General features: G+C 37.7%; 2 protein-coding genes across 3 annotated transcripts; one reads left to right on the top strand and one right to left on the bottom strand.

Moving 5' to 3' along the window:
• Positions 1-1,467: 1,467 nt before the first annotated feature.
• On the bottom strand, positions 1,468-6,377 carry si:dkeyp-13a3.10 (uncharacterized). Of its 2 annotated transcripts, XM_018676665.2 has the most exons (7): positions 5,855-6,377; positions 4,612-4,794; positions 4,252-4,509; positions 3,039-3,137; positions 2,680-2,697; positions 2,212-2,310; positions 1,468-1,854 (listed from the first exon to the last, which is right to left on the bottom strand). In XM_018676665.2, the coding sequence occupies exons 1-6, from the start codon at positions 5,919-5,921 to the stop codon at positions 2,225-2,227; spliced, it is 711 nt and encodes a 236-aa protein (XP_018532181.1). In that variant the 5' UTR covers positions 5,922-6,377; the 3' UTR covers positions 1,468-1,854; positions 2,212-2,224. The 2 variants fall into 2 exon arrangements, with proteins under 2 accessions (XP_018532181.1, XP_018532180.1); XM_018676664.2 differs by having other exon boundaries at positions 1,468-2,310; positions 5,855-6,376.
• Positions 6,378-10,414: 4,037 nt separating this feature from the next.
• On the top strand, positions 10,415-16,561 carry ppp1r7 (protein phosphatase 1, regulatory (inhibitor) subunit 7). The gene is made up of 10 exons (XM_018676661.2): positions 10,415-10,539; positions 11,305-11,400; positions 11,502-11,557; positions 11,847-11,912; positions 12,126-12,256; positions 12,449-12,611; positions 12,765-12,881; positions 12,982-13,086; positions 13,224-13,310; positions 14,161-16,561. Exons 1-10 carry the CDS (start codon positions 10,500-10,502, stop codon positions 14,335-14,337), a joined length of 1,038 nt encoding a protein of 345 aa, XP_018532177.1. The 5' UTR covers positions 10,415-10,499; the 3' UTR covers positions 14,338-16,561.
• The last annotated feature ends 543 nt before the right edge of the window (positions 16,562-17,104 follow it).

Raw genomic sequence — 17,104 nt, 5'->3', positions numbered from 1 at the left:
AAGAGACTTCCTGAGAGATCAACGTCTGGGGAAAAAAAACTCCTCCCCTTAAAAATAATCTACCGCCATCCACTGGTCAAAGATGGTATTACGGTCATGACCTAGCTGCGTGAAATGTAGAGGAAATAGTAGAAAAACTACAAGATTTTCTGAAGAAAGATTAAATAGGTAGCTTCACTTCACAGTTATTTATCAAATGCATTTGATAAATTATATTTTTTGCTTATTGCAATGTTAAGGAACGTATTTGCTGGGCATATAATAAGAGGACATTTTATTTTAAAGCATAAAGTGAATCACAATATTGTTTGTATAAATCAATCTCTGTGATGGAATCACAGCATCTCTGCATATTTGCAATATCATATGGTTGGTGTTGCAAAGTGTTGCCTATCATAAACATTTTATGAGATATGTACTTTTTGATCCAGTAAGAATTGCCTTTGATATACCAATTCAAAGGAGCATGGGAATTACTTGGTGATTAACTGTCAGTTATGATTGTGGTTATCTGATTGGACATAGAAAATCAAAGTCTTCTCAAATCTTCAGGTGAGTATCTAACAAATGGTCAAGCCATTCACATCTTAATCATGTGATGTATGTAGGAGAACTAAACCTAATTATTAACCAATTCAAAACTTGTTACTTATGTAAATTTTTTTTCTTTTAGGTTTTCCCTTGTCCTTTACATGAAATTAAGTTAGTACAGTTGATGAAGATTAATTGTCCTTGCTAATAACTTCTCTGGTTTTAGAAAAACCAAAACCAGAGACATTTATAAGGTCTTTGATTTCTGATCAAAAGTGATTACATGATTAGGTGTATGTGTATTAACTAGATTAATGGAGTTGAAGTGAATCATTTAGGCACTAAAACATCTCCAAAGCCCAAAAGAAAAACAAATAGTTTTGGAGATAACTTTAGTTATTACACTTGTTTCATTTTTTTAAGAGAATTATACAAATTCTAAGGAGGAGATATACAAATGACTGGCGTCTGTGCGAACACTTTGCAGCAACCAGGAAGCACAATTTCCTGAAAACAAAATAGGATACACTGATAGCATTCATTCTCAGTGGGCGTCTACTAAACAAATGTCATGCAGGGGTTATACAGGCCCACTAAGTAGCTCAAAGGATACAGTATATTCTGTCTAAGACTAAACTTTATCAAAACAAAACAAACAAAATATAACATCTGATCCATAGTGTACTGGTGTTTTGAAATGTTATGTGTGCTGCGCAAGTTACATTACATGTTGATCATTTTTTTTACATGCACTCTAAGGTGAAAAAAAAAATTTAATTAGCTATATAAGAAGAATACCTTCCCTAGGTACAATCAACCTGTCCAGAATAGAGAAAAAGAAAAAATGTAAAATCATGGATATTTTTTAAATCTGTTGTCCTAATACTACAGATTAAGGTTACGTGAAATGAAAAATGTGACAATATAGAATAAACATGACATAAAAGTATCTTTAATTAAACATTTCTATAAATTTTACACCAACAACAACAGAGGAAGAAAACAACACACTGACATTCACAACAATATACAGCATCTCAAAGAAATCTGAAAACATTTAACCATTAGGAACATTTTTCAAACTTAACAACAGCACAGTCAGCTGTGGGTCAGCCTCTTTGGATAAAGTCAGTCCATCCAGGGTTTGGCAGAGTTTCAATGTGATTGGTCTCAGGGCAAAACAAAATGCTTGATTTCAGCAGGGCTTTATCTACAGAGTCTGAGACAATCTGTTACATTCTTAATTTGCATCAGATGCTGAATGTGCTTGAAGCAAAATGCTTCCATTGTACATTTTCACATAGGCTGAGTGCTTGAATATGTCTGGAAAAAAAAAAAAAAATCCGCCAGTACAGTTATTTTATTCATTGTGTAAAAAGAAGCTTGTATGTGTGCAGCTCCTGCCAGCAGTGAACATACCTACATTTCTGTGTGTGTGTGTGTGTGTACATGCATAAATATAAAAATATTCACAATAAAAGCACCAGTGTAAAGTGTGATACATGCATGTTAAAGTGCATATATTGATGTGGTCTGATATTCAGACTGTGGCATTACAGTAGGCTGTTGGGACTGTGGCAAGGGTTCATGTAGTGACTCTCCAAAAAAAGGTTAAATCAGTAAGTGGACATTCAGCTGCAGAAACGGAGTAGAAAACTCCAACGGGAGACTGTTATTCACCTGAAGTTTTGAATTACAAGGTACGGTAACCACAGTCTTTTAACTCTGGACCCATTTCAGCCATGTCCTTAGGGTAATGTATAAGGGATCCAATGACACCTGCAGAGAAATCAAAGAGCACAGATTAGCTAATTCCTGAGTAACTCCACCAAGCAAAGAAAAATAAAACCAAATAAATACATTCTGGATTTTTTAACTTTCATCTATCATCTATGTTTAACCAGCTGACCTAGAAACTGCAGTCCTATTCAGTCATAATAAAAGTGAGGCAATACTGTTCAGTATCATTCACTAAATCAGAATTAAAACCACATGACTGGCATGAAAACACCTTGAAAATGCCCATCCAAAGGGTATGTTATCTTCAGTTCATTTAATATTTAACTTTCTATCCATCTTCTCCTAGACTGTTAACAGAGAAGTGAACAGAGACTAAAAGAGAAAACATAGGCGTTGTTGTTTTCTTACCTCCAGGGTGCCTCAAACCTAGGCAGAGAGTGTGAGAAAGACAAAACACATGACCATGCTTTATATTTCCCCGTGAGTATGAGGCTCCATACCAAAAATCATGTGACAGGGCACAATGTTAAAATGAAGTCATGTTATGCTGCATTTTATGAGGGTAACTGAGGTATTACATTCAAACAGAGGTAAACATTACATAGTTCCTGCTGTTAACTGATAATGTACAACACATCACTGTGTTACTCTCTTGACAGTGAATCATTTTGTTCTATCACGAAGAGTGCTTTTGAGAATGTCACTGTGATTAAAGGCTGTACAACATTCATAATTATTATCTAAATGGAAAAATCTTATTTACTCACCCCGGTTTTTGGAGAGGAGGAGGCTGATTATGACTAGGCCAGTAAAAGCCAAGAGTGCCAAGATTGGGATCAGGACCTGAGGCAAAGGAATCCCTGGAACTAAGAGGACATTTCAGATTTGTAACCAGACTGCTTGTCAACAAAACTGGTCACTGAAAAAAATGTGAGGAAGGTATGTAGAGATGGAGTGCAATCACAGGGACAAACTGATGTTTAACTTGAGCATAAGCTTCTTTTTTTTTTTTTTTAAGTACTGTATGTATTGTGTCATATGACTAACAGTCAAATGCCATCAGCTGCCTCCACAATACACAGCCACCAGCAGCATTGAAGCATTTTGTTTCCCACTTTTCAACCTTATTTAGAGTCAAAACAGTAAAGGTATTGTCTATCATGATCTCAATATCTCTTATCATTAACACTGTAGTGACAATGCAGTAAAGTGAATTAATGATTAATGTAGAATGGAGGTGTCCTGCCTTACAATGTCACAGGCACACTGCCTTTATTGCTACAATCTTTTAGTTTCTGTTTCAAAATTAAGGCTACTTCTTTTGCACCTGATGATTTTTTTTTCTTCAATAAGTGCATTAAGCAAGGCCTAAATTGTCAATCAATAGAAAATTAATCAGAAATTTTGATCATTGATATTCATTTTAAGAGAAAGAAAGAAATAATCAAATTCTCTGTTTCCAGCATCTCTACTCTAACATAAAACAGCAAAATCAGATACTAGAAACAGCATCTGCTTTTGCTGTTTTATGTTATTGTAAATTGAATATCTTTCAGTTTTGGACTGTTGTTCAGACAGAGCAAGACATCTGATGACGTCCCCTTGGACTCTGGGAGAGTGGGATGAACATGTTACAGTAATACTTTCTGATGTTTAAGACTAAAATGGTCGATCAATAACTGAAAAATTAAATCATCACCTTAATCAACAATGAAACTAATCATTAACATGCAGCCTTAGTGTATACTATTCTTATTATTCAGATTTAGTCATTTGATTGAACATTAACAGTTGGTGACCACAGCAAAAACCTGCAGTATCAACAGGCACATTATTATTGTAAACAGAAGAGCTGCACTAGGAGCTAAGTCATATCTCTACACATAGTGCTTTCTGGGGAAGATGCTCTTATTAGGTTTCACAACTCATAAAGCTTGATGATGCTGATATTTGTTCTCGAAAGCCACAAAGAAAACATACCTGACTGTTCCTCCGAAAGCTTCAGTTCTTTCATTAGTTGGATGCATGCCTTCTCGAGGTGGATCTTCCCTGTCCTTGTGTTCTGCACTTCCTGGTCCCACAACACTTTGAGGGCCAATGCTTGTGGTACATGGGCTGTCCATGTGTCAGTGTGGTCCAGAGTCAGATAGACCTTTCCATCATAGAAAACACGGTCTGTCCAGTGCAGCTGAGACCCCTCCAGTATGCATTCACGAGAGCGAAGAACAGTGTGGTTACCTAAGGATGAGAGATAAAAACTATTAACAAAAAAATAATTGACTGAACGGGACATTGAGTTGAGTCATTACATTCATTTATAGAACATGGTGATTTCCTTACTCAGCGGTGAAGTCTGGTTGACACTGATAAGAGCAGGAAGGAGTGTATCAGTTGAAATGGTTTGGACAATGCGGTTGAACTCCTGGCTTGTGCCAGTGAGGGAGACTCCGTTGAGAAGAACCTGCTCCTTGACCTGCTGAACACCCACCACACCCCACTGTTGAACCTGAACAATAATGGCATCTAATGGAAGACAACCAAAATCCATGCAGTGGGGAGAGAAAAAAAAAGGCGAGACTTCAAATGTTGCAGTAGATGTTGATTCCCTGTAGGAATGTTTTCAAATGACACAACAGATGATGCAAAATAGGATTCAAATGTAATTTGCACTGAAAATACTCAGATCCTCAACTATAAGTAGTAGTGGGCCTGGCACAAAACAGCCTTGTCTTACAATTATACTTGGGTAAACATAAATTAACAACAGCGAAACCAAAAGTAAAAGCACTCATTCTGATAAACAGTCCAGCTTTCATGTGACATTAGGTTCAGCTCCTCTAAATGTTTGGTAGTTGGTAGTTACTACAGCATTTTGCAATGTGATTTTTTTAATCTCTCAAGTTACTTAGTCTTTGCATTTGTCAGGTAAACACAGTGAAATAAAAAGCACCAGCTTTGCCAAGCCACGCCTGTGCAACAGTCCTACAATAAATCCTTTATTTCCCCAGTTTTTGTTGTCACTGTCAGACAAAAAGGGGGATGCCCTGGATTATATTATGATGGGAGGGTTTCTGTTCCGGTATGTATATTAACCGTGGCAGATTCTACACTAAACTTCAAATATAATGCAACACTACTTCTGTTTGTCATAAATAACCACAGGGTTAAACCAACACCCCTCTGACAGAGTCAACAAAACAGGAGCACTTCGCTTCACAAACTCTTCACTCGAGGGCTTATGTATTGACATTTTGCAGGTGTATATGATACTTCGATGAGTTGCAGAATAATCTATTATGATACGATGAAACGTGCAAGAGTAAAGCATGAGGTTAAAAGTATAAAGTTTTACCAAACTGAATAACTCATGGAAGAGTAAAACAGTAGTTTGGTACTTTCAACCTACAACGGGAATAGCAGCCATCAGTCTACGTAGCCTACTATGGGTAATGTTGTACAGGCTAAGTTAACGTACATAGGTTAAACCCAGTACACAGTCTGTTTAGCAGATTTGTGTGGTTATTTTTTTTCCTGGACTAATCTATTTGTTACCCAATGCAATGCAAAGAGACAAGCTTCTTACCTACTGGAATAGGAAAAGCCCGAGATAAGTGGCACAACATTAGCACAAGAATGCAAAGAAAATTCATTTTTGGTGTTTCTCGTTTGCAGCTTCAGTATCCAGGCAGTGTTGAGCCGTGAAGGAAGGACGAAATTCTCCACGGTTTTAAATTGTCGGGGTTGTCTTAAGCCATTTAAACGTAACCAGTACTGTAGAACAAGACCTTTAACAAGTAGACTACAGCACGACCACTGTCACGGACAACAGTCGGCAGAATTCTCCTCCTCCGCTCCCCTGTGGTTTATTTAAATGTACACTCGCTTTGCTTGCCGCTGATTGGCTGATGTAGCTGGCACGCGGATAGTAAGGTCGTCACCCGTAGAGCCTGTAACGCTGGGTTCTGCTTTGCAAAGTCAGTTTAACAAACAAACATGTCTAAGGTCTGGGTTGACTGCTCGAGAAGGCGAACTTAACCGGTTCCCTAACCCCAACAGGTGGTAAGAATTCTTTCAATCAGCTCTGAGTGTGGTAACCGTGGCAACCAGTGACCATTCTCCATGGCAACGGGTAATGACAGAGCCCCAAGTTCAGGTTCGTTTTTAGCAGGAGCTAACTCAGAATGATAAAGCAGGTTTCAATTTCAAGTAAGAGTAATGGAGTAACAGTAGTAACAGTAGTGGAAATTGCAGGGGTCACCGGTTTTCATTCATTTTGTAACAATCAATTTTTGCACACAGTTGAAATAGGCCTGTCAATTCAAACACCATGTCAACATCCTGTTAAGTGTTTTTGTCAAAAGTATGGCCTCACTATGTGTAAATGTGGAGTCAAAAACTCTGGTGGAAAGTTACTGAGTACATTTACACAAGTACTGTGCTCAAGTACAATTTTGTTTTATTTTACTTAACTGCTTTAATTTTTGTTACTTGATACCTACTACTAACTTATTTCTGAGGGAAATAGTTTTAATTTACTGAAGCCTACCAGTAACTTTTCAGATTAAGATTTTGCAAGTTGTCACTTTCCAGTGCAAACTAATCTTCTCCAGAAATGTTTTAATTCTAACTTTTCAGATGAATTGAAAGAATAATTGTTCCTTTATGAGTTGAGAAACTGTCTTACTTTAAGCAAAGTAACCCATTTTTAACCCACTGGAGTGGATTATTTGGATTATTATTTTATTATAAAAAAATGCATTGTCACAAAGTTAAAACCTGTTTTTTAGCTCATGAAAAGTTGATGTTTTGGATATGCACAGTTCTCACAGGACTGTGGGGGCTGCATCAAATGAACACTTTTCATACATTTTACATGAAAATACTAAAGTGATTCTATTAAAGCTCTTCATCTATTGTTTGTTGTGTTTCTGTGGAGAGAGCTTTAATTTTACTAATAATGTCACATGACCTCTCTGAGGTGACCCTGAGCCGACACAGACACTGGGAACGAGGCTTTAAGTATGCCAATGTTTGTCTTGTCCCTGGCTCTGAGCAGGCGGTCCACTTAAAACACTGCTGTCAGCAGGGTTCAGGTCAGGTGTCATCAAGGCTCGAAGGAATACACCATCTAACTCATTGTGTAGGGATACACAAGAAATCCAACATTGCATGTACAAAATGCTGCGGTACTGTGCAGAGTCTGGTCACCCATTCCCATTACCCATTCTGTTTTTTGTTTGAAAATGTTAATAAGTAAATTTTACTGCTGCCCAACGTGTCAATGATTCTGTGACATGCAGCTTCCAAAAATATTTAGCCAGTGTTGTCAGTTATTTTCCATCTTGGTGAGCAAAAACTTTTTGAACTTTCTCTTTTGTTATCCTGGATGACCTAGTCTGATAATGAGGAACAGTTTGTGTATCCCTGTATCTCAGACTGATTATCCAAATATTAGGTCAAGTATGAATTCTACTGTATGTTCCTATTCTTTATCATATCTGATGCTTCATATGAAGAGTTTGTTTTCAGGAAACAAGTGACATAGTAGCAAGTATCTACAGTATCTGTTTATCTTCTCTCTCTCTCTCTCTCTCTCTCTCTGTGTGTGTGTGTGCGTGTGTCATATTCACATATAAAATGTTACATGTCATGTCGTCTCCAGACCTTTAAACTATGTTTCTCAGTCTTCCACAGGCATAATCTTAAAATGGAAGGTATGCAGGACAGATGGGAAGTGATTGTATAAACAGTCTGCAGTGAGAGAGCAGGGGACTTAACACAGAGAGGGGATTTTGGTCTGCTTTGCAGCGTAAAATGATCTAAATCTGTCTGTAGACAATCCTTGCACAAGCTTGTGATCCCGCTCACTTAAAATGACATGTTTCTTGTGTTGGTTTTCTTTTTCAGGTTGTTTGAATATGTATGTGCAGTTTGTTCTCATAATCAAAGTCAGAAATGACGAATCAGGAATTAAACAGGCATCCATTTAGAATATTTCTGTGTTAAACTGTATGGTCTGTAATAATACACTGAATAGAGAAAAAAAATGCCCAACCTTGGGGTTCGCCTAGAAAGTACCAGTTTAACCTTTACTTCAGGAAAATTAGGAATACCACAAATAGGTATGGTCAGGTAAGGTTGATTGTATTGTACCTTATAACAACAAGGGAATAAAAGTGCTTTACAACATAAATAGATATTATGAGAAGATATTTAAAAAACACAAGACAACAAGACAAAGACAATACAAAGACACACATAACTGGGATTTAGAAAGAGAGATTAAACAGCAGTATAAAATTAACAGATTTAAATAAATAATCACAAATTTGATTTATTAAAAGGAAGTGGCTTACAGAAGAGTCTTACAGAGGACCTGTTATGCATTTCCTTATTTCCTGTCATACATATATATATGTTACAGTGTCTGATACTCATATTAAACCTCTTTTTACTTTCAGGCTGAGCTGATGTCAGCTGACGACATATTCCATATTTCAATATGCTCACAAGCACCGCTGTTCTGTAGTTTGTTTATGTTGCTCCAGAAATAGAGGCAGCCTCTGGAACCCAACCAGTCAGAACAGAGTGGGCTCCTCTGGTGCTAAAACAGCCAGTTTCAGACAGAAGCTGAACTCAGGGGCTGCATAAAGGACAAAGCAATTGTAGTGGAGTCTGAGAACAGAAATATTGAACTGGAGGATGAGCATAATAGGTCCCCTTTAAAGCCTTGATTTAAAAGAACTGACAGTTGTAGCAGCTTGTTACAACCCTGCAGGTGTCTAGAAGTAAGGCAAGCAACAGCTGCTGTTGTGGTCTGGGGAGCAATGTCATGTATTGTTTAGTGTATTAACCAGAAGAAGTTACAGGCGCTCTCAGCAGTTAAACACAACAAAAAAGGAATCAGGTGAGACAAAGAACAAAGGGAAGGATGGCGGGTGGCGCCAAACCATGTAATAAACAAAACAAAATCCACTTCCTGACCCACTGACTGTCTGAGGCTGAAAGAAATGAAAATAACACAACGCAGAGCTGCATTTGTGTTCAATGGACAATTAAAGCATCTACAGGTGGTGCCAAAGGAAATGTATGAAATAATGAGAAATAACCCATAGTTATTGTCCAGACAATATATTACATATTGTACAAGTTAACGTCGTAACAAAGACGTGGTCTGCACAGCCATCCCTGACAATGATCTCACATTTCTGGGAGTTTGTTCCACACGTGTTGTGAATGCTGCTTCACTGTCCTTAGTTATGACCCTGCAGACCTTACCCAGGTGACCTGATCTGATAAATACATAAAACACTTTCACTGAAATGTTAGCAACAAAATATACTGAAAACGTCAAAAAAGCAATAGCAATAGCTAATAGCTTATATTACTGTATATATTACATTATTGGATCAGTATCACAGATGCATTAACATGTGAATACCATCTCACTGGGCACTCCTCAGTGTGTCATGACAAGGACAAACATTCCTCGATGATTTCACAGCAGGGGTGTGTCTCTCTTTTCAAGAATCTCTGGAAGACTCATCTTTTCCTAGAGCACTTTCTCTCATAACACCAACACCCTAACATTGTTTCTTTAACTGATCTCCTTGCACTTATTGAACAGATTTAGTACTTAGTACTTAGGCCTCCTACTTGCTTTGGATAAAAGTGTCTGTCAAATAAGTAAATGTAAATATAATGTAAATGTGAACAGCATTGTAATGTTGTAGTTGATCAAGGTGGAGCTGATTTTAACTAGTTTATACATTACTGGGTGATTTAATCTGTAATGTATAATATTGTATCTGTTTTATTATATGTATGTAAAATGTTAATGTGCAATCATGGGCAGTTTACGAGTAAAAGGCCCCCACTTTATTCAGCCACTGGGCCTGTGCCGGTAGTCCTGTTCTGTAATCTGTCCATGTCAGCGACGTGACTACTATGTATGACTGTCAGACGATTCCGATGGAGTAAAAAGTACAATATGTTCCCTAAAATGCAGTGCAAGTACAACATAGCATTAAATGTAAATACCCTAAATTAAACACCACTGCGGGTTTTATGATAGCCTACAAAATGTTGTAAACACACCGTACATTAACCTATGACACCTACCTGTTCTCCTCGGTTTTTTTGTGTGACACAGCGCCCTCTTGTGCCCGGCCGCAGGACGAGCCTCCACCGGATTGGCTGAGCGGTTGTCAGGAGTGTTTACAGGAAACATGGCTTCCCTGTCTGTTGGAGAGCTTCAAGAAATGGAAGGTGAGTAAATATGTAAAGGCGCAGCCGTTCTATGGTTACACTATCTGGGTAAACCGACATTCATTTGTGTCCGTTTTTGTATGCGCACATCCGTCGACTCGTTCTCCTCGTTACTAACCAGACCTCCATCCTTGGTTAGCTAGCGAGCTAACAGGCTAACAACAAGACTCGTTAGCTGGCGATTCAGTCAACTCACCCTGTCCTGCTAATCCATATACACCTGATTTCACGTTCTCTTAGCTGCGTTCTGTAGTCTAATGGTCTGAGACTGGATTTCATGTTTAACATAATCTATCCGCCCATATGACACATTTCCAATTTTAGCTCGTAAACCTGTCCACTGTGGTCCATCCAGCTAACTAGCTAACTAACATGGTTAGCAGTGCTCAGCCTGTGTGTTCTTGTAAGTGAACTAACCTTAGCCTGCATGCTGTCTCTAATGTGGAATTATATCACATCCACAGCAGTTAACAGTGACAGATTTATTCACTGGTAGATGTAATCCCGATCGGGCACACAATGTTCTCACAATTTTAGCACGCTTTGTAGTAGAGATACATAATAGTCTAATATGCAAGGTTTGTAGCATGCTCCTCATGACACCCCCCTGATTCCTCAGTGGGAGAGGTGGGACCGGGCCTGGTCTTTGCATCATATTATGCGTGCCTCAGCTAAATGTGTCACTGATACACCAGATAATCAGAGGACATCTCTGCATCTGGATGGTGAAATTAAGCTTCTCTTCTCTTCGCCTGCTGACTGTAGTGGACCGGAGGGGTGAGTCCGAGGAGTCTGGGGATGATGAGACCAGGAGGAGGAGTATCAATGGCGACGTGGACCCCAATCAGCCCACTGCTACAAGTAAATCATCACATCTCCAGCACGTTGAAAGTTTTTTGTGTCCATATCTTGTTTACAGTGACCTAATTAGTTTATCTGATTTAATCGTGCTCCAATTAAAGGTAAAGAAGAGTCTCCTGTTGACATGGACACCATAACCTTGGACCCAGAGGAAGAGGTTAGAAGATGTTCCAATCACACTACTGCTGTTGATAATAAAAGACTTCAGCTATATTTTAGAAAGCGAACTTTTTGTTGTAGATTTTATTTGTAGAGCTTGGTGGGGAATACAAAACTCTTGTAATGTTTTAGTGAAAATCTCTATGTTCTTTTATGAAAAATGTTTCACTACTCCAAAGTAGTGTGTCAGCTGGGCACTTGTATGTTCATAACAAAATGCAACCCAATTACAAAGTATTATTACTTGCAGGCAGGATGTCATCCTAAACTGTCTGTTGTCCTTCTAGGACGTTGATCTTGTTCATTGTCGTATTGGGAAGATTGAGGGATTGGAGGTGCTACAAAAGGCTAAAGTAAGTAAACTCAGTATTTAATGCCACTGTTACTGTGATGAAGTAATGGTGGTGGCTTGGTATGAAGGGGTTATTATTTTATTTTCCTTACCAGAAAAACTGAATTGATAGAATTTTCAGCCATAAACACTTTTGAAATAAGAGCAGTTTGGTGTCTGTGATAAATTCAAGCTGTTATTTAATTGCCTTCTTTTAATTTCTCTGTTTATGCAGACACTCTCCTTACGACAGAACCTCATCAAAAAGTTAGAAAACCTTGACAGTTTGAGCTCACTGCGGGAAATAGATCTCTATGACAATCAGATCCGCAAACTGGAGAACCTGCACAACCTCACAGAGTTGGAGTAAGTCTGAAAGTCTGTTATGTCCACACATGATAGAGGTTCCATCTAAAGAGCAGAAAGTCAAGTTGACTAAGTAGATATAAAGTGATATTGGGATAGTGGTAGTATTTTTCATATGGTTGATATAACAGAACAAAGAACCCGGGTGTTAAGTACAGTTTATTCTAATGAGGAAATTTGTTTGATGAACAGGCAGCTCGATGTGTCCTTCAACATTTTGAGGAAGGTGGAGGGTTTGGAGCAGTTGACTCGGCTGAAGAAACTTTTTCTGCTTCACAACAAAATAAGCAGCATTGCCAACCTGGATCACCTCACAAACCTGGAGATGCTGGAGCTGGGCTCCAATCGCATCCGGGTGAGACTTTAGGCAGTGAGAAGTTTGGTTAAACCTTTTTGTAAACGTGGCATATGCAATGAATATCTTAACATGTTGCTGTGACATGATGTTAACAAGATATTAGTTAAATAATCAACATTATTTTAACAAGTTTCTTTGTTGTTTTCACAGGTTATAGAGAACCTGGATTCACTGTCGTCTTTGCAAAGTTTGTTTCTTGGCACCAATAAAATAACAAAGCTTCAGAATCTGGAGGGTTTACACAACCTGACTGTTTTAAGCATTCAGGTATTCTAACTCCCTCTTAAGCATTCAGGAGTGGTTACAGTAGTTAAACTTAAATATGTCTACTGGCACATTGGTTAATAATACATGCATTTATTCTCAGAGTAACCGGATCACTAAAATTGAGGGCCTGCAGAACCTTGTCAACCTGAAAGAGCTCTATCTGAGCCACAATGGCATCGAGGTCATTGAGGGCCTGGAGAACAATGTGAGTTATAGAAATTCAGCAGTCCATTTCTGAAAGGACTGGATGCCAAACTCTCCATCATGCTTTTTGCTAACTGTGCGAACATGCACAACAAACTTTAGTCTATACATTAAAACACTGTCTGTTTTCCCTCACAGAAAAAGCTTACAACCCTGGACATTGCAGCCAATCGAGTAAAGAAAATTGAAAACATCAGCCATCTGACAGACCTGCAGGAGTTCTGGGTACAGATCATTTGTGAAGTTTAACAGAAACACTTTTTTTTTTTTTTTAATTATTCAACATTGTCACAGAGTCATACCAGTACCTAGTACCAGTATCTGTTTAATTTATAGTCTCAATAAGCCATCACAGTTAGCCAGTATGCAAAATGGCATCGCCCTGGAACTAATCATTAAATTATTAATAACACGTGCTTATCCTGCAGCATAAAATGCAACTTATCAAAGAATATTTAACTGGTCAATAAAAACTGATGAATAAAATACTTACTACTAAGATCAACAAAGAGCTAGAACAATCTGAATTGAAAGATTAGTTAAATTACAAAGTTAAAAGTAACACAAGAAGTTTTCTACTAGACAGTACATGTTTTCACAAATATAAAAGCTGGATTCATGAAGTGATGCAGTTATTCAAGTTTTAAACACAAAACCAAATCAAGTTTTCATTTTCATTCCTCAGTTTCTTGTTGACATTGTGGTTGCTATTTACGCAGCACTTGGCAAAGGTAATCTGTCAATTTTACAACTTGGCGAAAGTTTCAAGATCACTTACGTGAGCACGCATGGAAAAGCATGGAAAAATGATTGGAAAAGTTGACAGAAAGCACTGATAACTAGATTTCTACCTCATCTTATATATGTTATGAATTATTGTTTAATCCATTTATTATTTATTTGTTTATATAGTCCTTAATATCCCCATTGTCTCATTAATCGTTCCTTTTATCGAGTGATTAAACGTCGATTAATTATTTCAGTGCTCTCCACATTCTCCATTTGTTGCAATCATGCAAGAGAATGCTAATTTTGTTGTCTTATTTGCCACGTCGTTCTTCCATTCTCTCCCCAGATGAACGATAATCAGATAGATAACTGGTCAGACCTTGACGAGCTGAAGAACGCCAAGTCTCTGGAGACGGTCTATCTTGAAAGAAACCCGCTACAGAAGGATCCACAGTACCGGCGAAAGATCATGCTGGCGCTACCCAGTGTGCGCCAGATCGACGCTACCTTCATCCGCTTCTAAACTGCAGTATACAACTCACCTGCCAACTTTACAGTGTTCTCCCTCACCCGCCCCTCCCCTACCCTCCCCTCCCCTCCCCTCCCATGCACACAGAAACAAACTTCATTTTGAAACACATTGGCCTCTCTGAGTCATATAGTCACTCCATACACAGATACACATTCCAACTTTAAACTCACCCATGGCTCTCACTCAACATACATGTATGCATGTATGCACTCATTCACTCACACCTTGATCTATGCTATTGTGTGGAAGCTTATTTATTTATTAAGCTGGATATGAACTGTGAAAGTACCTGACGCCCATTTCCTCATTTTACCTCTGCACTTACTTTTCTTTTATTGTTTTGCATGTAGGACACGGTATGGAGACGTCCTTGTTCCTCAGTCATACAGTGCTCACCATCAGAATAAGAAATCAGTCTCATTTATCACATTTTTGAAGTTGCACTGCTAACACGAGAAAGGAATGGGTGGCATTCTTAATATTTGAGGGATTTTATTAGTTTATTCCATTTGGTTGGACAGGATGAGACTGTTCTTATAAGGTCCACAGTGAGTAAAAGAACAAATTAAACATCAACATTAAAGGGAAAGTCCACGCCAAAATATAATTTGCCTATTTTTAATCTTCAAAATACTACTTATTGTCTCATTTGGTTTGACGTGCCTCAAAATTGTCCTGACCCAGTCACCAAAACATCTAAAATGAAGCCTAAGATGCCAAACTGACGCCTCTTTAAAGCAGTTTAGCAAAATTGCACTTAACATACATCAGGCTTTTTAAGGCAAACATCAGCAGAAACTAATGAGTCATTTTAATAAACTGGTATCCTGGGCTCATTTTGATGTCTATTTCTTGTCCAGATATTTTACAGTTCATAGGCTAATTTTCTGATTAACAAGACTGACCTGTGCAGTAAAATAAAGCTCATGAGAATGTAAATTCATTTAACGTGTTCATAAAGATGGTTTTGTAATCAGTCATACATCACCATTTCTTTCTTTTCTTTTTTTTTTTTGACCTGATTACAGCTTTGGTTCTCCTGACTTTAGGAAACATGGTCATGAATATTATTTGAACTGATTACAGTAAAATGTAGATTGTGAAGTGAAATTACTAAAGGGTGATTTAAAGGGCGAAGTGATGTTAACTAATGTAAGATAAATGACTTCATGCTGTTGGCACAGACAATTTTTTAAACACATTTTGAGGTTTACTAAAGACACCACAGTGACACATTCTGTATTATTCTCATTTGGCCTTCGGTATTGCTTAAAAAGAAATATTGATGTATATTTATTGGCCACGTTTGCCACCTTGAACCAAAAGCAAATGACTTATTCTTGTGGTCTCTTGTATATAATGCTCGAGTGCACTTGATTTATTCCCTTTTAAAATTAAAAAGTGATGCATCTTTTATATGAAATGAATTTCCCACCTCAGGGCTAAAAGGTCACATGTCAATATGGTACAGAAGCATCAGATTTCAGGGCATCGCCGGGTTTAGATGGAGAGTGCTAAGTGCTTTCTTTCTGTGTAAGATACTGAGCATTATCTAATTTTATTCCATCTGGGTTTATAGTGGGCCCTCAAATTGTTAAAGTGGGCCGAGTTAATACTGAATATCTCTCTGTAGATTAAAAAAAAAAAACATCCTGGTTTGTATCATGTCTTTAACTGACAATTTTCTTTTCAAAGGAGCAGAAATTGTGATTACAAACCTTTTAAATCCAATTGTTCATGGTTAGTGACCTTGACCATAACTCAGCTGTAGAACATTTATGAGCCCATATCAGACTATCAGCAACTGAAGGACATTATGCATTATTGATCGTTATTGTTATGAATGTAATGGTATTTTATATTCAGCTTTAACTTCAATTACGTTATAATTGGCCAGTGGGGTTGGAAGTGTCACTTTGTGTATTTGTAAATATAGTTTGGACATCTCATGTAGAAAGTCAGTGCCATCATCACCTTCCCTTTGTAAAGTGATATACTTTTTTTTCTTGTTTATGCCAGGCAGCACAACAGATCTGTGTGAGATACCGTAATCAAGATAACTTGACCTGTAGTGGTCACTGACTGAGCAATTATTTCAATTGCTATTAGCTCATTGTTGTTAGAACTGAGTCTTCAGGTTTTGGACTTGGTTGATGCTGTTTTCAAACTGAATGTATTATGCAAATAACAATAAATGACACTACTTAAATAGTAAGTCTGTGTGGTTTTAATGTACAAGCTATAATATTTGTCATGACTGAAATAATGTCAATCTTGATTAAGTATCCTTCAGGACCTTCCTCCAAAACCTTTTTCTAACTTTCTTAATTTGCATCAAAGAGGAACAACAATAATCATTCAAAAGCATAGTATAAAAAAGGGAAATCCCTTAAATCCATCCATGAATGGTCACTTTGAATTTCAAATTAAATCAAATTCAGTAAAATTACTGAATGTCTTCTTGTTTGTCATGCCTTTAACTGGGGTGCCAGCCAACATAGATTAGAAGACGAGCATGCACTTCACCCCAATTAAGATGGAACCCCATCAAGATAGAACATCACATCCAATTCATCAATCTGCACACTCATTCTCTCAACTCAAAGTTTGGACATCCTAATACTCAATTACTCAAAAAAAAAAAAAAAAAAATTAAGACCATATCTGGTGTCGAATCTTTTGCATACACGTGTATGTGCACTAGCCATAGTCTATGCCAGGAACATGCTATTTTTGCTTTCCGAACTACATTACCCAC

The sequence above is a fragment of the Lates calcarifer genome, linkage group LG4 (assembly GCF_001640805.2).
Source record: "Lates calcarifer isolate ASB-BC8 linkage group LG4, TLL_Latcal_v3, whole genome shotgun sequence".
NCBI lineage: Eukaryota > Metazoa > Chordata > Actinopteri > Centropomidae > Lates > Lates calcarifer.
Note: the sequence above shows the minus strand (reverse complement) of the source record. Positions and strands in the feature narration are given on the sequence as shown.